This window comes from Periplaneta americana, chromosome 17 (genome assembly GCF_040183065.1).
Source record: "Periplaneta americana isolate PAMFEO1 chromosome 17, P.americana_PAMFEO1_priV1, whole genome shotgun sequence".
NCBI lineage: Eukaryota > Metazoa > Arthropoda > Insecta > Blattodea > Blattidae > Periplaneta > Periplaneta americana.
Window position 1 is genome coordinate 43,205,077 of NC_091133.1, and position 22,031 is coordinate 43,227,107.

A 22,031-nucleotide genomic window follows, 5' to 3' on the forward strand; every position below is an offset into this window, starting at 1 on the left:
GTAATAATAATAATAATAATAATAATAATGGCTATATTTAACCTGGCAGAGTTAAGGCCTTAAGACCTTCTCGTACACTCAGCCAGGATTAAAACTTCCTTACATAGTTGAACATACAACCGGATCGGAATTACGTAATTACATACTGATACGATTTAGGTACATAATGAGATCAAAAGAGGTAGTTACATAAATATTTACCTCATAAAATAAAATATAAACACAGTGGAATACATATTAATGTTGTTAAAATCAAATACGAATCACATAAAATCAGAAGCCGATAATTGAATAAAAAATTTACACATTAAGAATAAAAATAAACATAGTGTAATACATATTAATGTTGTTAAAATAAAATACGAATCACATAAAAACAGAAGCCGATAATTTAAAAAAAAATGTACACAGTAAAAATAAAAGTAAACACATTGGAATACATATTAGTATTAGATTACAAGTAAGTAGGATTCACATAATTAAACCAGAAACCGACAATGGAATAAAATGTACCTACACAATAAAAAAATAAGATTAATGATAATAAAAAAACAACACCGTAGGATACATATTGGTGTTAAGTGATAAATAAACACGATTTATATGATTACACAATAACAAAATAAATAATAATAAAATAAAAATTGATACAGTGGAATACATTGCATTAAATATTTTCAACGAGTTAGGTCTGGCAACTCATAAGATATTTTTATAATTTACATTTAAAAGAAATTAAAGTTCGGCAGCCCTTGACTTCAGCCGGCAGAGAATTCCAGTGACCAGGAGTAGTAACAGTGAAAGTTGAGGAATAAAGAGATGATGTGTGGAGTGGTATTTCTAGCTTGTTATTATATTATGACCGAGTATTTAAGTTATGATAACTAGAAAGATTGTGGAATCGGACAAATAAGTAAGAGGGAGCAGAGGTGTGCAAAATTCGGTATAAAAGAGAAAGGGAATTTAAATTTCTCCTGTCATTTAACCTGAGCCACAATAATTTATCGAAAGAAGGCGACATGTGATTGTAGTAGCGGACATTACAAATGAAGCGAACACACGCATTATGAACACGTTGCAGGTTATGGGGTAAATCCACCCTGAGATCACCGAATAAAGCGTCACAATAATCGAAATGTGTATGGAGTATAGATCGGTGGCATCCGACCCTACTAAAGACTTCAGGTCTGCTGTTCAGTGAACATGCGAAAACAAAACAAAGCTGAGCGCTTGGTGATTAGTGCTCTGATAGGAAAATTTGGTAGCGAGCACTTCATTGGGAAAGGAGAACATGTACTTTATCAGAAAGGATGAGTATTTTTCAACAATAATCTCACTAGACGTTTTGATTTATCTGGAGAAAATCAAAACTCGAATGAGATTTAATTGACTATTACACGATTAGAGGAAAGCATATGAAGATTAGAAGTAATGACTCCAATACAATAAAATATTAATTAACTTACGAAAATACAACTGTCTTCAAAAGTATTATTGTACCATCTCAACATTACAAATATTACGCTAATGGCATTAGTGTGTTATGATTAACTGTTTTTTGTTATCAGTTGTGCCAACTATGAAATCTTCATTGAACTCTGTGGAAGGTTACTAGTCAAGAAGACTTTGTTGATTCAGTTTCATTTTTATTAAAACAGTTGCATTCCACTTCAATTATCCGGATCCCAATAATCAACGTCACTTGACAGATGATTTTCAATAAATCTTAATATTAAACAATCTCTGATACGTGACTATTCATAATATCATATACCAAAAGCTATAACATAACCTAAATAATGAACAAGTGTTGGAAAAGTTTTAATTAGGGATGATGAAATAAACAAGAAAAGTTTTAATTAAGGACAATGAAATAAAAAAAAACATGAATAATTTTAAAAGGAACAATTATTGAAAGTACAATTTTGAAATTTGAATGTTTTAGTGGTTGGTGGTTCAGTTGATGTTATATTGGACGTGTGCGTAAAAGAAGTGAAACTCGTTGATGTACATGGTTTATTCCTCAACTTGTTCAGGATTTCCGAATGGTGCTCTTCAATTATTTGTAAATCGGATTTCAGAAGATGCATAGGTATGATCAGTGATTTTTATTAATTCTTGTTCTTGAATGCCAATGCGAGTCATATTTGAAACTGCTGTGCATCGAATGGAGTGGTTTGTAATTTTCTGTTTTTTTTTTTTTTTTTTTTTTTTTTTTTGATGTCCAGACCAGTGCAGTTTGAAATGTTGGCAAACAAAGAAACAAATACTAGGGTAGTGAAAAAATTAAACAAATGCTAGGGAAGCGATAAAATTAAACAAATGCTAGGGACGCGATAAAATTGTGCGATAAGCAGCCATGATTGGTTGAAAGACGTCCTTTCGTAACGTGTCATTGGTCAAAAGTAGTATGACGTAGTAAAAGTGTAATAGTCATTTGAAACACTTAAAATATTTAGTCTTTGATTGTAGGCTAATTTGTAGACTCCTAAAACACGCACTTATAATTAGTTTTATTTTATTCACAAACATGATTTGTCCATCACAAATACAACCTCGCCATTGTCGAGCATAGAACTCATCCTGCGAACTGAGCTCAAAAGGCGAATATCCGGATTTGTTTACCTTTCTACAATACAGGATACTGTACCGCTTTATATTTTAGGTCTTAGTTTCCTGGAAGGAATAAAAGATTAATAGGTTTATGGAAACGCTTGAAACGTGTTTTCCTGTGTACTCGAGTCCTTTGTAAATTGGTAGGTATTGCACGACTCTATTGCGCTTATCGTAGGTCGGAAATGAGGTGGCTGGATACTTAAATAAATAACAGGTTTCAATCTTGTAATGACACCGGCAATGTGATTTGCATTTAAGTAGAAGGCTTGCAGGGAGATTGGGGTCGTTGGGTCGTGCCATGATGCACGTGGCGACACAGGAGGGAGTCAGGGCCTGGCAGGGCCGACCTGCGGAGGAAAGTTGTCGGCTAATCGCCAACAATGCACGCAACCACGTTAATTTCAACCAATATCCAATCAACTGCCATGCAGGTCACACATCCATAACCCCAGCGTCTGATAGTCTAGGTCAGTGAATTGCTAACAGTAGCTGTGGAAACAACCAGGCCGTAAAGCCTCGTTCACACTTTTCAAAGTGATTTGAATTCAAGTTGCGGTTCGAACATAATATTCAAGTAATTTTGTTTTCAAGTAGGATAAAATGGCGACGATGAAAATTGTGAAAATAGGTAGGCCTATTTCTGTAGTAGTATGCCTCCGTACCAGGGAACTGATAAAGATATTGAAGAAATGGAAGAAGCTTTGTTCAGTATGGATGAGAATTTGGGTTAATAGGCCTACATGACCATTGACCCTTACAAATAGAATAAGTGAACTCTTCAAGCAAAGATTTACCTATATGTAATAAAATAAGCAGGTTTAATTTACCATATTTGAAATTGATTTTCTTCAAGCTGTTTTAGTTCCCAAAAAATCTATCAGCCACATTAAACCATGCCAGTTCCGGTCGATGATAATGTCAACCCTTGAAGCAACACTCTTCTTAATACTTCCCATCTTCCTCACTTCTTCTTTATATACAGCTTAATGTTTTTTTTTTTCTTTCGCTCCTCATCGCGAAATCTCACCTGTTCAATTCCTCAATGAACTCTTCTTTGGCAACTTCCTTTTCATTTATTTAGCCTGACGAGTTACTCCCTTTGTTTGAATTGTAAATTATTTAAAAATAGCGTGTAAGAGGGCCTTAGACTAGAAATGTTTAGCTCAAATGTAGTTCTGTTTATAAGTATGCATAAGGGTGTAATTATGTGTCTTATTTTAACTGTTGTATCAGTGATCGAGGTGAGTCAGTGAAGTTATGGTTTTACAGTGCAGTGAATAGTTCCCATTAGTGATAATTTATAGCGTCAATGAAATGTGTTCTATAGTGTCAGTGAAATGTGTTATAAAGTGTCAGTGAAATGTGTCCTAAAGTGTCAGTGAAATGCGTCATATTTCCACTACAGTTAGTTGTTGTTGTATTGGGTTATTTTACGACGCTGTATCAACACCTAGGTTATTTAGCGTCTGAATGATATGAAGGTGATAATGCCGGTGAAATGAGTCCGGGGTCCAGCACCGAAAGTTACCCAGCATTTGCTCGTTTTGGGTTGAGGGGAAACCCCGGAAAAAACCTCAACCAGATAACTTGCCCCGACCGGGATTCGAACCCGGGCCACCTGGTTTCGCAGCCACAGGTGTGGACACTACAGTTAGTGAGATGAGAGTAAAGTGAAAGACTATTGAAACTTATGTAGGGCCTATACATATGTAATTATTGTGTTAAATTGTAATATGTATTCTTATTGTATTGTGTATATAATTGTATTGTGTATTGTAATTTTATTGTGTAAGGATTATATTGTGTATAGCATTGCCACCGGGTGCTTGCCCACTTGCAGTGTAAATAAATACATACATTTCTGTCAGGATACTTTGCAGTTTCTATAATCCACGTGCCTGCATGAGTTTTATACATCTCCACTTATTATTGTTTCTTATTATTTTTACGTACCTAGTAAAACGGAAAATCAATCAACTTTTAATTTAATGCGGCTAAACAGCTGTTAATTTCAATTATCTAGCTTTTTCTCTTGAATTCAAGTTATCAAGTGCCGTTTATACTCTTCAAGTTGTTTCAAAGTTCTTTCAAGTCAAGTAAAAAGTGGAAAGATTTTCAGCTTCACTTGAAACTTGAACCTAAGCTGCTACTTCACTTCAAGTAAATATGAAGTATAGTCACAGTTCGTCGAATCAAGTGACTTGAATTCAAGTAACTTGGAAAGTGTGAACGATGTCTAAAACTGTAAACATAACATCACAGTCCTGAAGTATAACGAACAAGTCGAGAAAAAACACGTACGTAATGAAGTCCTATTTCAGTAACACTATAACAAAATATATTAGAATATTGTTAAGTTTTTCATCTATATGAAGCTGAATTCCTTAGAATTTCAGAATGGAAAATCTCAAAAACTTTTCATACTGTGAGGACGTGGTGATTACGTTAACAGGCCATAGTCGTCGCTTTGGTAGCTCACAGTCATTTGGCAGAGCACTGGCTTTTGATGACTGCGGAGCCTGGTTCGAATCCCTGTGATTGGCGGAGTCATATTTGTGGTAATAATAATAATAATAATGTTTTATTTTCGCTGGCAGAGTTAAGGCCATAAGGCCTTCTCTTCCACTCAACCAGCCTTAATCAATACAATACATATTCAAATTACAAATATTTACACTACACTTAAAAGGTTCTCCAGCAATATTCTTCAGTGGTAGATAAAGTCAAAATCCTTGACAGTTTTTCTCTGGGTTTTCCTCCTTCATCCCACCGTCACTCTTCATTTCAGTAATATAATACACACCCAGAACTGTGAGATGTATTGTAGTGTTGTGACTGACGTTGAGATGGCATGAGTCTGAGGAGACGCAGTGCGCATTCCAATGCGTTGAAGGTCACCGAAGTGAGTTTTCATGGACCTTAAGCCACATGGATGTGACAACAGACGACACCACATGCCTGAATCACGATATCTATCCAGTTGTCTCATACGTTCGTTCGCTTTTGTCGTACAGATCGGTTATTTAGTCCTGACAGCTCAAGCGACGCGAAAGAGGGGAAGTAATAGGAGTAGTGGGACGGGTTACGGAGTAGAGATAAGGGGGAGAGATCGGTAAAGGAATGTAGTACAGGTTAACTGTACTGGAAACACAACGCTATACCGTATGCGTGATATCCGATCGCTCTGACTGCAGGCGACGGACTAACCTGAACATCCCTTGGCGTAACTTAAGGGACTTGCCTGACCCAGGCGCACATTATCCGCGACTGTCTGGACTAAATAATCGTACTGTAAGTTCCATCGCTATGAACTATTCAGTAAACTCCTGAAAGCACTATATCCGCTGTACTGCTACGTTATTGAAGTTATCGAAACATCTTTGCAAGATAGGGTTCAACAACCAAACCCGTTAGATCGTATTTGTGACTTATCTTGGATGCATCAGTGTGGAATTCTTAACTGTGTTCGGAAACATAGAAGGTAAATGGAAATATTATTCGACATCTTGTGTTGTTTTATTACCGTAAGATTAAAATCGCCTCATAAACCAAAATGAAAATTTGTGCTGCTGTGTATGGAGGAGATGCAGTCTCGAATCGAATATGTCAAAAGTAGTTTTCTCGATTTCAAATTGGAAATGTCTCCCTAAAAGACAAACTTCGCAAAGGACGGCCTGTGGTTACAGACGTATACAAAATAAAGGACTGTATTTCAAGCAATTCACGGACAACTCGGGAGATGGCGCAGGTGCTGAATATAATCGTGCTAGTGTATCCAGGCAATTAAAAAGCTTGGTTACCAAAACCTTTGTGATATATGGATACCATACGAACTGAGTGACCGGAATTTAGTTCAACACGTTTCCATCTGCAATTCATTATTGCGACAATGCGACGCGATCAAAATGATGATTTTCTGAAATTGTTAGTGACAGTCACTATGAGAATATTCCAAAGGGAAAATCATAGCGTAAGAAAGGTGAGAAGCCACTGCCAGTTCCTAAACCAGATCTTCATCCCAGGAAGGTTATGCTGTGTATTTGATGGGACTGGAAAGGAATTCTTTACTATGAATTTCTCCCAACTGGTGAGACCATCAATTCCGAGAAATACTGTTCTCAGTTGGAGCGACTGAAGGTAGCCTTCAAAGAAAAGACTGAAATGGTATACACTGAAGGAGTAATCTTCCATCACGAGAACGCCAGACGACATACTTAAACTGTGACTTGTCAGAAGTTATTGGATTTCGACTGGGATGTGTTACCCCATCCGTCCTATTCACCAGACATTGTCCCATCTGACTACCATCTATTCTAATCCCTGCAGAATTTCCTGAATGGTGAACTCCTCACTTCCTTGGGTGAATGCAGGCTCAACATGGATGAGTTCATCAATCTGAAACCTCCCTATATTTTGGAGAAAATGGCAATATGTTGTCGCTAACAAAGGGGTAAGTATACTGTGGGAAATAAAGTTTGTTTATTAGAATAAAACAAAACGTACTATACTACTTTCTCTAGTATGATGACCTTGTGCTTTATGTTTTCAAACTTCCATATCCCACCCTAGATTGTTCGGCAACTACTCTGTCGTACATGTGTTGGGGGTGTGCGAAAAGTAACGAAGAAGCGAACGAATTTGAGGCAAGGATACAAACAAAATAAAATTGTCGTTCAAGTAAGGGAATGGCAAGACAAAATTATTATTTCTTTCGAGTCTGCGATGTTAAACTTCGGGCTTCACATTAACCTCTTTGCGCTTCATTGCAGTTCTTTATTTCATAATAGCCTACCTACTGCTTATGTTTATGTTCTCGGCCACCAGCGTAACTCGGGTATTAGAGTGTTTGCCTGCTATAATCCGGAGCTGCGCTTAGGCGTGGGTTCAGTTTCTACATGGTCTGATTACCAGGTTGGGTTTTCCCGAGGATACTTCAAACTGTAAGGCGAATGCGAATGTCAGATAGTTCCATGGCGAATCCTCGGCTTCATCTCTCAAAATACCATAACGCTATCACAGATAAAAGCGACACTAATTAACGTAGTTGATACAGTAGCTTTAAGTAGAACTAATTTTTGTAGTATATTATATTACTGAAGACTTGCACAAATTAAATAATTGCAATATACCTAAATAAATAATCAATTTTATTTAGCATATTACATACAAATATATTTGTATAGCACAATGTTGGTATATTTATGTAAATATAGGAAACTGTTTTGGTTTGTAAAAATACAGTGTGCGCGACAAATTGACTATCGTGTCGATATATGCTAAGTAAGAAAGAGTTCTCACATTGAGTGTTTATAACAGCCCTGAACATAACGGGAAAGTAAAAAGGAGCAAAAATTCCCCACTTATGTTCTTTTCTCTTACATTGCCTTAGAAACTAGAACGTAGTAAGGCCACAGGCTAGTACATACAGTCACGAAGCTTGAGGTGATATTTTTGCAATTCTCGCTAAAAAATGATCCAAGCGGTTAGTAACTAAGGGCCCTATTCATAGACATTCTTGCCGCGGGCTTTCAGTGCATTATCAGCGAACTAACTTTTTTCGTATTCATAAACCAGTGTTAGCAATATGATATGATATGAATCCTGTTTAGCACGCTCATAGCGCGGGCTAGCGAAATGTCTATGAATAGTACCCTACGAGTACTAGGAACAGTAGACTGTGCGATAGTAGCGATCCTAGTGGTTAGCAACTGAAGTTCAACTGTCATTGGCATGCATATTCCCTAAGTATTGAGCTTCTGATTGCATATACTAGACTGAAGTAAGGCACTGTGGATCAGTGGTGGATTTTAGGCGACCAGTGAGATTCTAATGTTCATAAAAGCTATGATGTCTACCTTATACAATCCGTCACTGACAAGGGAAGGGTTTCGGCTCGAATAGGAATTTCGTATCCAAAATTTGTGTACAGGCCCATCTTTACATCTCTGTAAAGCTCCCAAAAGCATTCGTTTGTGTAACGTGTGGTTTGTCTGTTAGAGCACTGTACAAGTTGAGGGGTGGGGAGAGCACTGCACAAGTTAAGAGGCTGGGACACCTTACCCCTAAGCCTAGCCTAGCCTAGAACCTAGTGCGAGTGGTAAAATGTCTAGAGCCCATTTAAGAACTTTTTCTCCAACGTTCTGTCTGAAAATATTGCAGCTAATTAAAAATGTACACTGTTCTGTGAGTAATTGAATGTGCACAAGGATACAACCTTAATAAATGAATCATTCCAAGGCGAAGACGTGGGATGTATGATCATTCCACCTAAAAAAACGAAATATTTCCAGCCTCTGGATATCTATTTCCTTAGACAATACAAAATATATGCTCGGAGGATAACAGACTGCATAAGGACTCTTGCTGAGAATTCAGAACTGAACTTGGGAAATCGAGTGTTTATAACGAAAATGCACCCTGTTATTCATAACCAGTTGTCTGCTCCAGTAGATTGCCCTATGCATCAGTATTCCTGGCAGTCAGCTGGTTACGTGAATCCTGAACAAGTCTCAGACTTCAAAAATGTAATTCAGGTAGCATTTGATTTTTCAGCACTGTGAGGGTGGGTGATTATTGTGACCACACGTTGGGCGCCATTTGAGGGTGGGTGCGTCTCGGTGTTGCGTGAGATTCACTCAGGGTAGCCGAGGTACGGTTGTGGTGTAGGATGATGTCGGGAATAATACCAAGCCTGCTACTTATATAAAAGGCAGTGTAAACTCCAAGACTATAAGTTTATTGTCGTATTCACTTGGTAAACCCTAGAGTATGTATTTCCGGCTGACTTATAATTCAATCGTTGGTCGCACTTCTGCATCGACTCTATGGCAGCTCTGAATAAGCTCTATCCGATACTATAAATTCAATACTCTGCCCAGTACACTATGATCGAAGCTCCGAAACGTTGACGAGTGGTCTCGCCGATGACAAAGTTCTAACTATCGAGTCTTCGCCGGAAGAAAGACTATTAAGTTGGGCCGCCGACACGAAAAAAAGATGTCGCGCCGTCTACACGAAGAAAAGTAGTTATCCTGTCGACACGAAACGAAGTAGTTATTCTGCCCTGTATGTAGGGCCGTCGACACGAAAAGGAGTAGTGATTGTGCCCTGTATGTAGGGCCGCCGACACGATGAGATGTTGTGTTCATCTCCGCTCCCCGTCACCCTTATTTATAAAAACCTATCCTACGCTAAAACTAACTATTCTATTGGTTAAAAACTACGTCACTTAACCGGCCTAAAATCTATTCTCTATTGGTCCAAAGTGACCTCATAAGCTAAACCAAGATCTCTCCTTATTGGGCGCGAAATACGTCATCTCTAAATTTAAACTTTGGATTTCCCATAACATCTAATTAGTTTGTAGATCTTTAGAGAACCCCCGTTCTTTGGAAAATCCCAAGCTTGGCAGTATCTTTCCCACGGGTCCAGTCCAACTTTAGGATTTTACGCATCGCCGAGTGTCTATATACGATCCCGCCCAAAGTGGCCCTAAATCTGTCCGATACTGACAAGTGACGAGAGGAATACCTGCGTGTGAAACTAATTCTAACCAAGTCGCTGGGACATCCCCGCGAATACATGTAATAAAAATATGGAGATATCACTTCGCTAATAAATCGGTCTCTCCCTCTCCTAATTACTGCTTCAACTGGAGTGTGGTTCAGAAGATTGTTCAGGTGTTGCTTCTGCGTGTTGTGCTTATTGCTCTGCTTCATGCTGTTTCATGCATTTTATAGAGAATCCTTATGTATATTTTTAAAGAAGTGTATTGACCAATACCAACCAAACGGAGAGTTACACAAATTAATACTTTTACTGTCTTCATCACCATTGTGAGATAAGCCTATGTACAAATTTTTAACCAAAAATTCCTGTTCGAGCCGAAACCCTTCCCTTGTGAGCAGTGCTTACCTTCCTGTCTATTCGTATCCGATCAAAGCATTACTGTCTCAGACGGGGAAGGTGGAGTTGGGAATTAAGGGGTAGTCCGCAGTAACACGATTGAGATATTAGTATCCATACATGGTTTATAATTTATTAATTTATTCTGGTAGATTTAAAGCCGTGAGGCCTTCTCTTTCACGAGAAGTGAAATACCGGTATATATTGAAACAATAAAACGTAGTAACATTAATAATAACACTTGAATATAAAATCATTTTTATACACTTTAACGAGTTTACATACAATGAAATATGGACTAAACATGATGCAATAACCAATTTCTAACTTATAACCTAGTTATTCTTTATAATAGGTCTAAATGACAATTTATACAAACACACAGAATAATCTAAAAACATCGGCTAACACTCACAAATCAATTCCATTCTTAAATTGAATTAACTGACATGACGAGATAAAGAGTTCCATAGGCGATGAACTGACACAGTGAAAGAGGATGAATAGAAAGATCTACGGTGACAAGAATGGATAATAAAGCCTGATGTTGATTCCGCAATGTTCTCAGATATTTTGGAGTAGAAGTGACTAATATTCTAAATCGAGCCAATAAAACTTTGAGAATTTCTTACACAAGTTATAGCCTACGCACCAAGGTATTCTATCGTTAATACTTACCTTACTAATAAACGTATAACAGTGTGATCATAATTTTGAAACACTGTATATTTACTGTATGTTCCTGGAACTGCGTAACAAAGATCATTTTAATCAGGATAAAGTTAACAACAAACTAGTTTCTTTCCGTTTGTTGCTGTGAGAGAGGAATGCTAGTTAGAATACGTTGTAGTTCTTTTTTGCAATTTCGTTGCTTCGTATTGTATTGTGTAATGGGATATTAGAGTCGAAGTGTCGAATTTCGTTCATTAGGAACACAATCTGCAGTTTCTGTCATTGCAGGATGTTCCTTAGCATCATTTCGTTAAGCCAGAGCTATAGACTTCATACAAAACATTGATATGAACAATACCCTAATTGGTGTTATATTGATAAGAGTGATACGGTATTCTGAATCTAATAAATTACACTATATACGTTTATCGCTTTAAAATTTACAATAACACAACCAAAAGAAATCGATAATTGCGCGACTGTCCATGGCCTATCAGCAGACTACTGATCTCACCACCACGTACTTCAGCAGAAGTATACGATCATCCAGCAGGAAAAGGATAACATGTGATCAGTAGTTAAAGCTGCTTGCTGCTCACTGTAGCCCCAAAAATTCACCAGCTCATTACGAGATGGTCAGGCAACGATTTCATACACTGGCCAGATTTTATGGTTAATTTCTTCCCTTCAACGAACTTTCACTGAGCAAAGACCACATCTTAGACCAGGCATGTTCAGCGTGGGCATTTATAGCAGTTAAGCGAGGCGTAAAAGTGACCTAGAATTTCGGAATCGCATACAGGGACACGCTAAAAGAGATTGTGTCAATTTTTACCTCGTTTAAAGGGTAGAAATTCCAGCGCTGAACATACCTGGCTTAATCAAATGTTTCTCAGCCTTTTTGACCATGAGACTTCCCTTTTTTTCCCACTGATGTAGTGCAGTTCCTGGCCTGCGGTACAGAGGCAAATGTAGAACATGTCTAATAATATGAAATTTGATACCAACTTTAAAATACAACAATTTAATTATATTTTTATTAACGCAAAATAATGTAGGTATAAATTTTTATAAAACTACAAAAAATATGTGTTGTTGTTATTATTAATTTTATTATTATTATTATTATTATTATTATTATTACTATTATTATTATACACTATCACCTTTACTTTTTAACTTTACTGTAGAGTATGCCATTAGGAAAGTCCAGGATAACAGAGAGGGTTTGGAATTGAACAGGTTACATCAGCTGCTTGTCTATGCGCATGACGTGAATATGTTAGGAGAAAATCGTCAAACGATTAGGGAAAATACGGGAATTTTACTTGAAGCAAGTAAAGAGATAGGTTAGGAAGTAAATCCCGAAAAGACAAAATAGGCCTATATGATTATGCCTCGTGACGAGAATATTGTACGAAATGGAAATATAAAAATTGGACATTTATCCTTTGGAGAGGTGGTAAAATTCAAATACCTCGGAGCAACAGTAACAAATATAAATGATACTCGTGAGGAAATTAAACATAGAACAAATATGGGAAATGCCTGTTATTATTCGGTTCAGAAGCTTTTATCATCCAGTCTGTTGTCAAAAAATCTGAAAGTTAGAATGTATAAAACAGTTATATTGCCGGTTATTCTTTATGGTTCTGAACCTTGGACTCTCACTTTGAGAAAGGAATATAGGTTAAGGGTGTTTGAGAATAAGGTGCTTAGGAAAATATTTGGGACTAAGAGGGATGAAGTTACAGGAGAATGGAGAAAGTTACACAACACAGAACTGCACGCATTGTATTCTTCACCTGACATAATTAGTAACACTAAATCCAGACGTTTGAGATGGGCTGGGCTTGTAGCACGTATGGGAGAATCCAGAAATGCATATAGAGTGTTGGTTGGGAGGCCGGAGGGAAAAAGACCTTTGGGGAGGCCGAGACGTAGATGGGAGGATAGTATTACAATGGATTTGAGGGAGGTAGGATATGATGATAGAGACTGGATTAATCTTGCTCAGGATAGGGACCAATGGCGGGCTTATGTAAGGGCGGCAATGAACCCCCAGGTACCTTAAAAGTCAGTAAGTAACTATTATTATTATTATTATTATTATTATTATTATTATTATTATTATTTTTTTTTCAATAGTCTAATACGAAACATTAACTTTTAAACCACAGATAGATAAACTTTCAAGATTTTAGAAGATTATATTAGATGTCTTTCATGTAATTCATGGTTATCTGCAAATTAAATTTAGATTTAATTTCATATGATTGTTAAATAGCCATTTGTAAATCATATACAATGTTTGCTTTAGCTGCTTGACGTTCTGCGAATAAATTTGTAATTAAAATTTTTCCCCGCCGTGGTGAATGTTTATATGTGTCTCTTCATTTTTCCAGGAGCTGCGTTAAACAATAATAAAGTAAATATGATAGAGAAGACAATAAATAATAAGAATCATGTAAGAGGTATTGTTTGTGAGATAGAAAAATATTCTTTTGAGTAATTGATTCTGACAAGACATTGTTACTAACCTCTTCACCTTTTTATTTATTTGTGTTGCTTATAAATTAAGAAGATAGCGACGATAAGGGGCGATCCTGTCTCACTCCTTAGTTTTATAACTTTTTCTATAATATCATAGTTTAAAATAATTTGGTTGTTTCCGTACACAATTACCGGTGTTCTTAAACAACGAATTTAAATGCTAAGTAGTCAATAATAAATTTGAAACATGTGGATGAAATTGATAAGGAAATTGGAAAATTGTTATTTAATATTTTACACCTGAAAATCATAAAGCTATTACCTAACTTCTATAATTTAGTAGCATCGAGAGAATTCTTCTTTTTCTATTTTAATATCATATTGACTCGAGACCGTTTCGAGTATAATTGCATGCTCCTACCTAACCTGAGATAATATCACACTTGATAACTGAGTTTAAGAAAGTGCCAAATCACATTTCGTAATAGAATCGCACTAGTGGAGTATATAATGAAATTAGAGACGGAGGTATTGAGCTCTTCGCGAAATGAGAATGCTAAGATTTTAATTAGAAACGACTTCCATGCAAGAAACTTTCGTGAAATTAATGTCTCTCTTACGGGATTTTTTATTTCCCTTCCGGGATTTACTATAAGCTCCCTCAATCGTCATTGGTGGTGTAGTTGTTACCATGGTAACTATTCCTGTTCTGGACATAGCATGCAGAGATAAACGTAAAATTTCACTAGTTCCTGCATATATGAGACCCATTCTAGCAATGATTACTTACTTTAAGATGTAAACAACGTCTACTGAACCAGTTCCTGAAATAAAAATTTGGAATACATGAACGGTTTTCATTCTGTGTTTCATTAAACAGAATCTAAAATGAAAAACTCCCGGTATTGAAGTTCATGGAGTAAATTGGATAATTGTATTACACTTTTGTATTTGACAATGCTGTTTTAATAATTTTGATAAATGTAAGTTTCCTCCTTCCTATTAAGTGGAGGAATAAAATAGTTATTTTTGGATTATTTGGTGAAAAAGCTTTAAATTATTCTAATTAATATCTTAGGAACTGAGCGGAAGGAAAATTGAACAATGTTGCAACTTTATTTGAAATAGGCCACTCACCCGTATTTTTACTTGTATATTTCGGGTAAAGAAAGTGCGCGGGATATTCGAGAAAATACGATATTTAATTCATCGTTGATTCCTTTTACATGAATTATTTATGTTCGGTAAATGAGAAATAGCCATTGCAATTACTTTCCTTCCATTATTAGTTATTCTCCTATTTACTTTTAAGTTTGACATAGTGTTCCAGCATTAATCCCAAATAGCAAAAATTTTGCATTTCCCCATATGTGCAATGTCTACATGCACTTCTTTGTTATATTCTGTTAACTATAAAAAATTTTGAGGCATCACTGTTGGTATTCATCTATTAATTCTGAAAACACGTCATGCTATATATCTTCGCAACAATAATAATAATAATAATAATAATAATAATAATAATAATAATAATAATAATAATAATAATAATAATAATAATAACAGCTAGTTAATACGTGTGTTGTTTGAATAATAATAATAATAATAATAATAATAATAATAATAATAATAATAATAATAACAGCTAGTTAATACGTGTGTTGTTTGAATAATAATAATAATAATAATAATAATAATAATAATAATAATAATAACAATAACAATAATAATAGTCACAGTAATAGGCCTAGCTAGTTAATACGTGTGTTGTTTCATTTCCCACAGTAGAAGAATAAAAGTTATTTTTGGATTAATTGGTGAAAAAGCTTGAAATTATTCAAACTACCATCTTAGGAACTGAGCGGAAGGAAAATTGAACAATGTTGCAACTTTATTTGAAATAGGCCACTCACCCGTATCTTTTACTTGTATAGTTCTGGTAAAGAAAGTGCGCAGGATATTCGAGAATATACGGTATTTAATTCATCGTTCATTTCTTTTAAATGAATTATTTATGTTCGGTAAATGACATATAGCCATTGCAATTACTTTCCTTCCATTATTAGTTATTCTTCTATTTACTTTTAAGTTTGACATAGTGCTCCAGCATTCATTCCAACTCCAGCATTTCCCCATGTGTACAATGTCTACATGCACTTCTTCGTTATATTCTGTTAACTATAAATAATTTTCAGGCACCACTGTTGGTGTTCATCTATTAATTTTCAAAACACGTCATGCTATATATCTTCACAACAACTACAACAACAACAACAACAACAACAACAATAACAATAATAGCTAGTTAATATGTGTGTTGTTTCAATAATAATAATAATAATAATAATAATAATAATAATAATAATAATAATAATACAAATAATAATAATAGCTATTAATACGTGTGTTGTTTCAATAATAATAATAATAAGAATAATAATAATAATAATGACAGTAATAGGGCTAGCTAGTTAATACGAGTGTGTTGTTTCATTTCCCACAGTAGAAGAATAAAAGTTACTTTTGGATTAATTGGTGAAAAAGCTTGAAATTATTCAAATTACCATCTTAGGAACTGAGCGGAAGGAAAATTGAACAGTGTTGCCAACTTTATTTTAAATACGTCGCTCACCCGTATATTTTACTTGTATATTTCGAGTAAAGAAAGTGCGCGGGATATTCGAGAATATATGGCATTTAATTCACCGTTCATTTCTTTTACATGAACTATTTATGTTCGGCAAATGACAAATAGCTATTGCAATGACTTTCCTTACATTATTAGTTATTCTATTTACTTTTAAGTTAGACATAGTGTTCCAGCATTCATTCCAAATAGCAAAAATTTTGCCTTTCCCCATGTGTACAATATCTCCATGCACTTTTTGTTATATTCTGTTAACTATAAATATTTTTCAGGCACCACTGTTGGTATTCATCTATTAATTTTCAAAACACGTCATGCTATATAGCTTAACAACAACAATTACAATAATAATAATAATAATAATAATAATAATAGTAATAATAATAATAGTAATAATAATAGTAATAATATAATGATAATAATAATAGGTAGTTAATAGGTGTGTTGTTTCAATATTATTAATAATAATAATAATGATAACAACAATAATAATAATAGTGACAGTAATAGGGCTAGCTAGTTAATACGTGTGTGTTGTTTCATTTCTCACAGTGCCCAAGGTGGAAATCGTGGACGAGCGCGGGGAGGCCATCCCCGACAAGTTCTACAAGGCTGGGAGCACTATAGAGCTCAAGTGTGTGATTAGCCAGGTGCCACAGCCCTCGAGCTACGTCACGTGGAAGCACGGGCAGCGGATGCTCAACTATGACACGTCACGCGGCGGGATCAGGTAGGAGACGAGACAATGTGTTGCCACAGATTTGTATCATGCTCATGTTCCCATAGTAGAGTAATGTTTCTCAAGTATTCTCGAAAAATCTTGAATCTTAAGTACCCAGGAGGAAAGCTTACCGCCATTTAATAATCGTACTTTGATTAAAGCATATACATTTTTTTTTCAGATATGGGTAAGCTTCACTTACATCTCTAGGAATTTGAAATCATTGAAACGTGGTTAGTGGAGCGATTTCCACACAGTTTTATGTTAAATTAATATAGGTTCCACACTGTCTTTGGACAATTGACTAAACAACAACAATGTGTGATGGAAAAAGGAAACATTAGTCTCAATACTATACGCATCTTAAGAGAGAAATTTCAAGTCTTAATGTAAACGACATAATATGCAATCTCCTAACCTAACGTAAGAGCGACAAGTCTCAATTCGTTCAAATAATAAATTTCACTTGGGACGTGACTTAATAGAGCGTGTTAGATTGTAACAGTGTAAACAACTATCTGCAAAACATGACCATACCTGCCATTGCTCTCTACTGGCCTTTTCAATCACCTGCACAGTTAAGAGCTGGAATTCGTTTAAGACGAGATGGTGTTTTTGAGAGATAAGTTCGACAAATCGTCATAATACGAGGTTGTTTCCGATCACTGATAACGAATTTGAATGACGTCATGCCTGTCAGGAGTCACACGACAGCTGAATTGTGGCGCGAGTTGACAGACCAGTAGTGAGTGATCTCATAGTCAGAGTGCACGGCGACTCACAGCAGAAATTCCCAAGAAAATCGAGCCTTTTTGGGGGGGGGTACATTACGACCCTTTCCAATGCCAAGTACAGTTAAGTAAAAATAAAAGAAGCCTGCAATAAACGAAGTTTCGTTATTTCCAAGAAAGGCAACTACAGTGTACTTAATAAGATTGATAAAGCTCGAATGGAATTAATTTGTATCATTCCTGGGGCGGCGACTTATGACATGAGGTGGATTTGCTTACTTTTTACATTCTGGAATTAATCCTATCCGAGTTTTGTCAGTCTTATTAGGTACACACAAGATGCCTTTCTTGGAAATAACGAAACCACGTGTTTTGCAGGTTCCTATGATTTTCATGTAACTGTACTTGGCATCGGAAAGAGTTATGTACCCCTTCCAAAAAGACTCGATTTTCTTGAGCATTGCTACTGTGATACACCGTGCACTCTGACTATGAGACCACTCACAATTGGTCTGTCACCTCTCGCCGCAATTCAGCTGTCGGTGTGATTCCTGACGCACATGACGTCATTCAAATTCGTTATCAGAGATCGGAAACAACCCTGTACTTGAAATTTGCCTTAAAATCAGAGAAAACCTCGGAAATAAACCCAACGTAATCCGCAAGATTCGAACTCACAACCCATCGTAGTCTCAAAGCACGATTCCCGTTCTATACTCTCAGGTGTGGGTCTGTTTTCTGGTTGGGATGATTATTTTTATTCATTTTTTCCCCCAGTTATAATGCGAATATCAAGTAACCACACGGCGAATCTTCGATCTCAACTTTCCAAATATAATCTCGCTATCACTTACACCATCGACGCTAAATAATTTAGTAGTTGATGCAGCTTTGTTAAATAAATGGCCAATCAACCATTCGATAATTCTGTACCACGCAGGTGGCGTTTGTTAGTTTGAAGTATAATGGATCCATTCATGAAGGCCAGTATTTAAGTGATGATATACTAAACTATAATGCACTTAATACCCATTCATCGCATCGATCTGAAGTTCACATAAGAAACACGGATAGAGGAACTGACTGAATTCCATTCAGAGTCTCCATTACATTTCGCGCCGAATTCTGATCTTTCCATCCCTCCCACATCTATTTTGATGCATTCTCTTATCAGTTTAATATAAGTTTCCTTCTGCAGAAGATTGCTATCATCACAATCAAAGATAACACTTCAGAAAGTACTGTGATTTGCTAGTTAAGAGCAGGAGTTTCAATTAACAAAATGAACAGAAATCTTTTGTTTTAATTATGTTTTATTTAACGACGCTCGCAGCTGCCAAGGTTATATCAGCGTCGCCGGTGTGCCGGAATTTTCTCCCGCAAAAATTCTTATAGATGTCCGTGAATCTACTGATTTGAGCCTTTCGCATTTAAGCAAACTTAAATGCCATCGACCTGGGCCGGGATCGAACCCGCAAACCTCGGACACAGAAGGCCAGCACTCTATTTACTGCACCACCCTGGACGACGTTTTTCATCTTCTGTATTATATTCCATACTATATCTTCCGCAACTGTCCTTGTTGTATCTACTGGTTCCAGATTTTCTTCTATTTTATATTCTGATCGTTCTTCCGTGAGTAGGATGTTAAAATGTTTACACCAATCCTACATTTTCATTAGGTTTAGTTGAGGTTTATGTTGTGTTTCCTATCTCAAAATTCTTATTACAATCCAAGCGTCTCTTGATCTTTTAAATCTTATCTGCCAATTAACTGTTGAACATGCTTTTTCCCCACTCTTCGTTTTTTTCTTTCCTAACAATCTTACTTGTTTCTCACTTTTTTCTTTATATATTTTCTATCTATATCTCATTTAGAGCTCAGTCACTTCTGGTATGATTGTGTTTTTTCGTTTAATGTTTGCGAAACTTCTTTTGTTAGCCAACGTTCCCTGTAATTTATTTTTGTAACTGTATTTAATATTTCGCTGGCAATTTCTTTTATCTGTTCTTTTAAGTATTCATAGAGTTCTTTCGTATTGCCATGAAATAAGAGCAATTCAACAATGATACAAATAAAAAAATGGTAACAGATAGTCAACTACCAATATAGAGATAAATCAAGGTGTAAGACAAGGATGCCCTTTAGCACCCGCTCTGTTTAACCTTTATATTGACGATGTCATAAGGAAGTGGCAATAAGTCTTATCAGAAAAGTTTAGAGTTGATAATAGAAAATTACATACACTCCTCTTTGCAGATTATCAGACAGTGACAGCAACTGACGAGGACAGCTTGCAGAGAGCCATTTTTCAATTAGAAAGAGTTGCTGCTGAATATAACCTACAGATATCGCCAAGTAAGACCAAAGTAATGGAGTTCCATGAGAAGAATATAGTAAGAGCCAAATTAGTAGTGAATAACCTTTTAATAGACCAGGTAACTTATTTTAACTATTTAGGGGTCTTCCTAGGAAATGATAGGACAAAGGATATTAACAGAAAATTAAACCTGTTCCAACATATTTCTGGTACAGTTAAGAGAACATTAGGAAGGAAAACCAGAAGAGAAACTGTACTAAAGTTCTATGACGTTTTAGCTTTACCTGTATTGATATATGGTTCGGAATGCTGGACTCTTAACAAAAGCATGATAAGAAGAGTGGAAGCAGCAGAAATGAGATTTCTTCGATATGTAGCAGGATCCTACTCTTTTAGACAGGAAAAGGACTGAAGATATCCGCAAAGAACTACAAATAGTCAGCATAGTAAGAAAAATAGAAGAATATAGAAATAAATGGTTTGAACACGTCAGCAGAATGGATGAAGAAAGGCTGCCCCGTATGATATTAAATTATAAGCCTCAAGGTCATAGAAGTCGAGGACGACCAACAAAAGGATGGAGTGATCAACTATATTTTGGAGCCGGAACAGGTCAGTAATGATCTAATCCATGAAGGAGATGATGATGATGATGATGATGATGATGATGATGATGATGATGATGATGATGATGATGATGATGAAATTCTTCTTGAGGATTATTTCCTAATCTTTTTTTATATAAACCCTTTATACTACCATCGTGTAGCAGTTGAACATCAAATTTTTTCTTCTTCCTTTAGTTGTTCTGTATTTTGCACTGAAATACTGTAGTAATATTAATTACAATCGGTCGACAGAATTCCATTGTATAGCACCTAAAAACACTCGCAGAAGCTACAGATTGATATAACAACGTAAGCCGAGTATATTATCATTATTGTTTTATAATAAAATAATAATAATAACAACAAAAACAACAATAATAATAATAACAATAATAATAATAATAATAATAATAATAATAATAATAACCTAAATCAAACAGCATTTGCTACTACGGTGCAGTAGTTAAATATAATACAGTAGCAACGGTTTTTGAAGACGTTGACTTCATAAACTGAACCATAATATTATTATTCTTGGCAGATACTGTAATGTGGTCGATGACAAAGACATGACATAAATATTTAAAAAATACTGTTATAATTTACTAAATTCAGCGGCGATATTAATTGACAGTATTCACAATATATTATTATTATTATTATTATTATTATTATTATTATTATTATTATTATTTAAACTGTGTTGGAAAGAGTGTGTGAAGAAAGAATGATGCTGAAACTGATCAGAAAGAGGAAAAGGAATTATTGGGTCACTGGCTGAGAAGAAACTGCCTACTGAAGGATGCACTGGAAGGAAAGATGAACGGGAGAAGAGATCAGATGACACACGACATTGAGATATAGGGATCATATGAGAAAAGAAAGAGGATGGCAGAAAATAGGAACGATTGGAGAAAGTTGGATTCGCAGTGAAAGACCTGCCCTTGAGCAGAACACTAAATTAAATTATTATTATTATTATTATTATTATTATTATTATTATTATTATTATTATTATTATTATTATTAAAGGGTAACACTTAAATGTGGACCCTTTACACGCCATGAAAGGGCTTAAGAGTCATTTAGGTATAGCTTCATGTTTTTTACTTGATTTTTAAACGATGCTGTATCAATTATTGGTTATTTAATATCTTTGGAACTGGTGATAGCGAGGTAGTATTTGGCGAGATCAGGACGAAGATTCACCATAGATTACCTGACATTCGCATCATGGTTGAGGAAAACCTCGGAAAAAGCCCAACCAAGTAATCATCCCAAGCGGGAAACGAATCCACGCTCGAGCACAACACCGCC

General features: G+C 35.7%; 1 protein-coding gene across 2 annotated transcripts in view; it reads left to right on the forward strand.

Annotated features, from left to right (window-relative positions):
- The window catches only part of LOC138692595 (zwei Ig domain protein zig-8-like), a 1,559,187-nt gene that overhangs the window by 1,150,984 nt on the left and 386,172 nt on the right, over positions 1 to 22,031 (forward strand). For both annotated transcript variants that reach the window (XM_069815597.1, XM_069815598.1), the window contains one exon: positions 16,886 to 17,063. In XM_069815597.1, the coding sequence (XP_069671698.1) occupies positions 16,886 to 17,063 (178 nt within the window). The remainder of the gene's footprint in view (positions 1 to 16,885; positions 17,064 to 22,031) is intronic.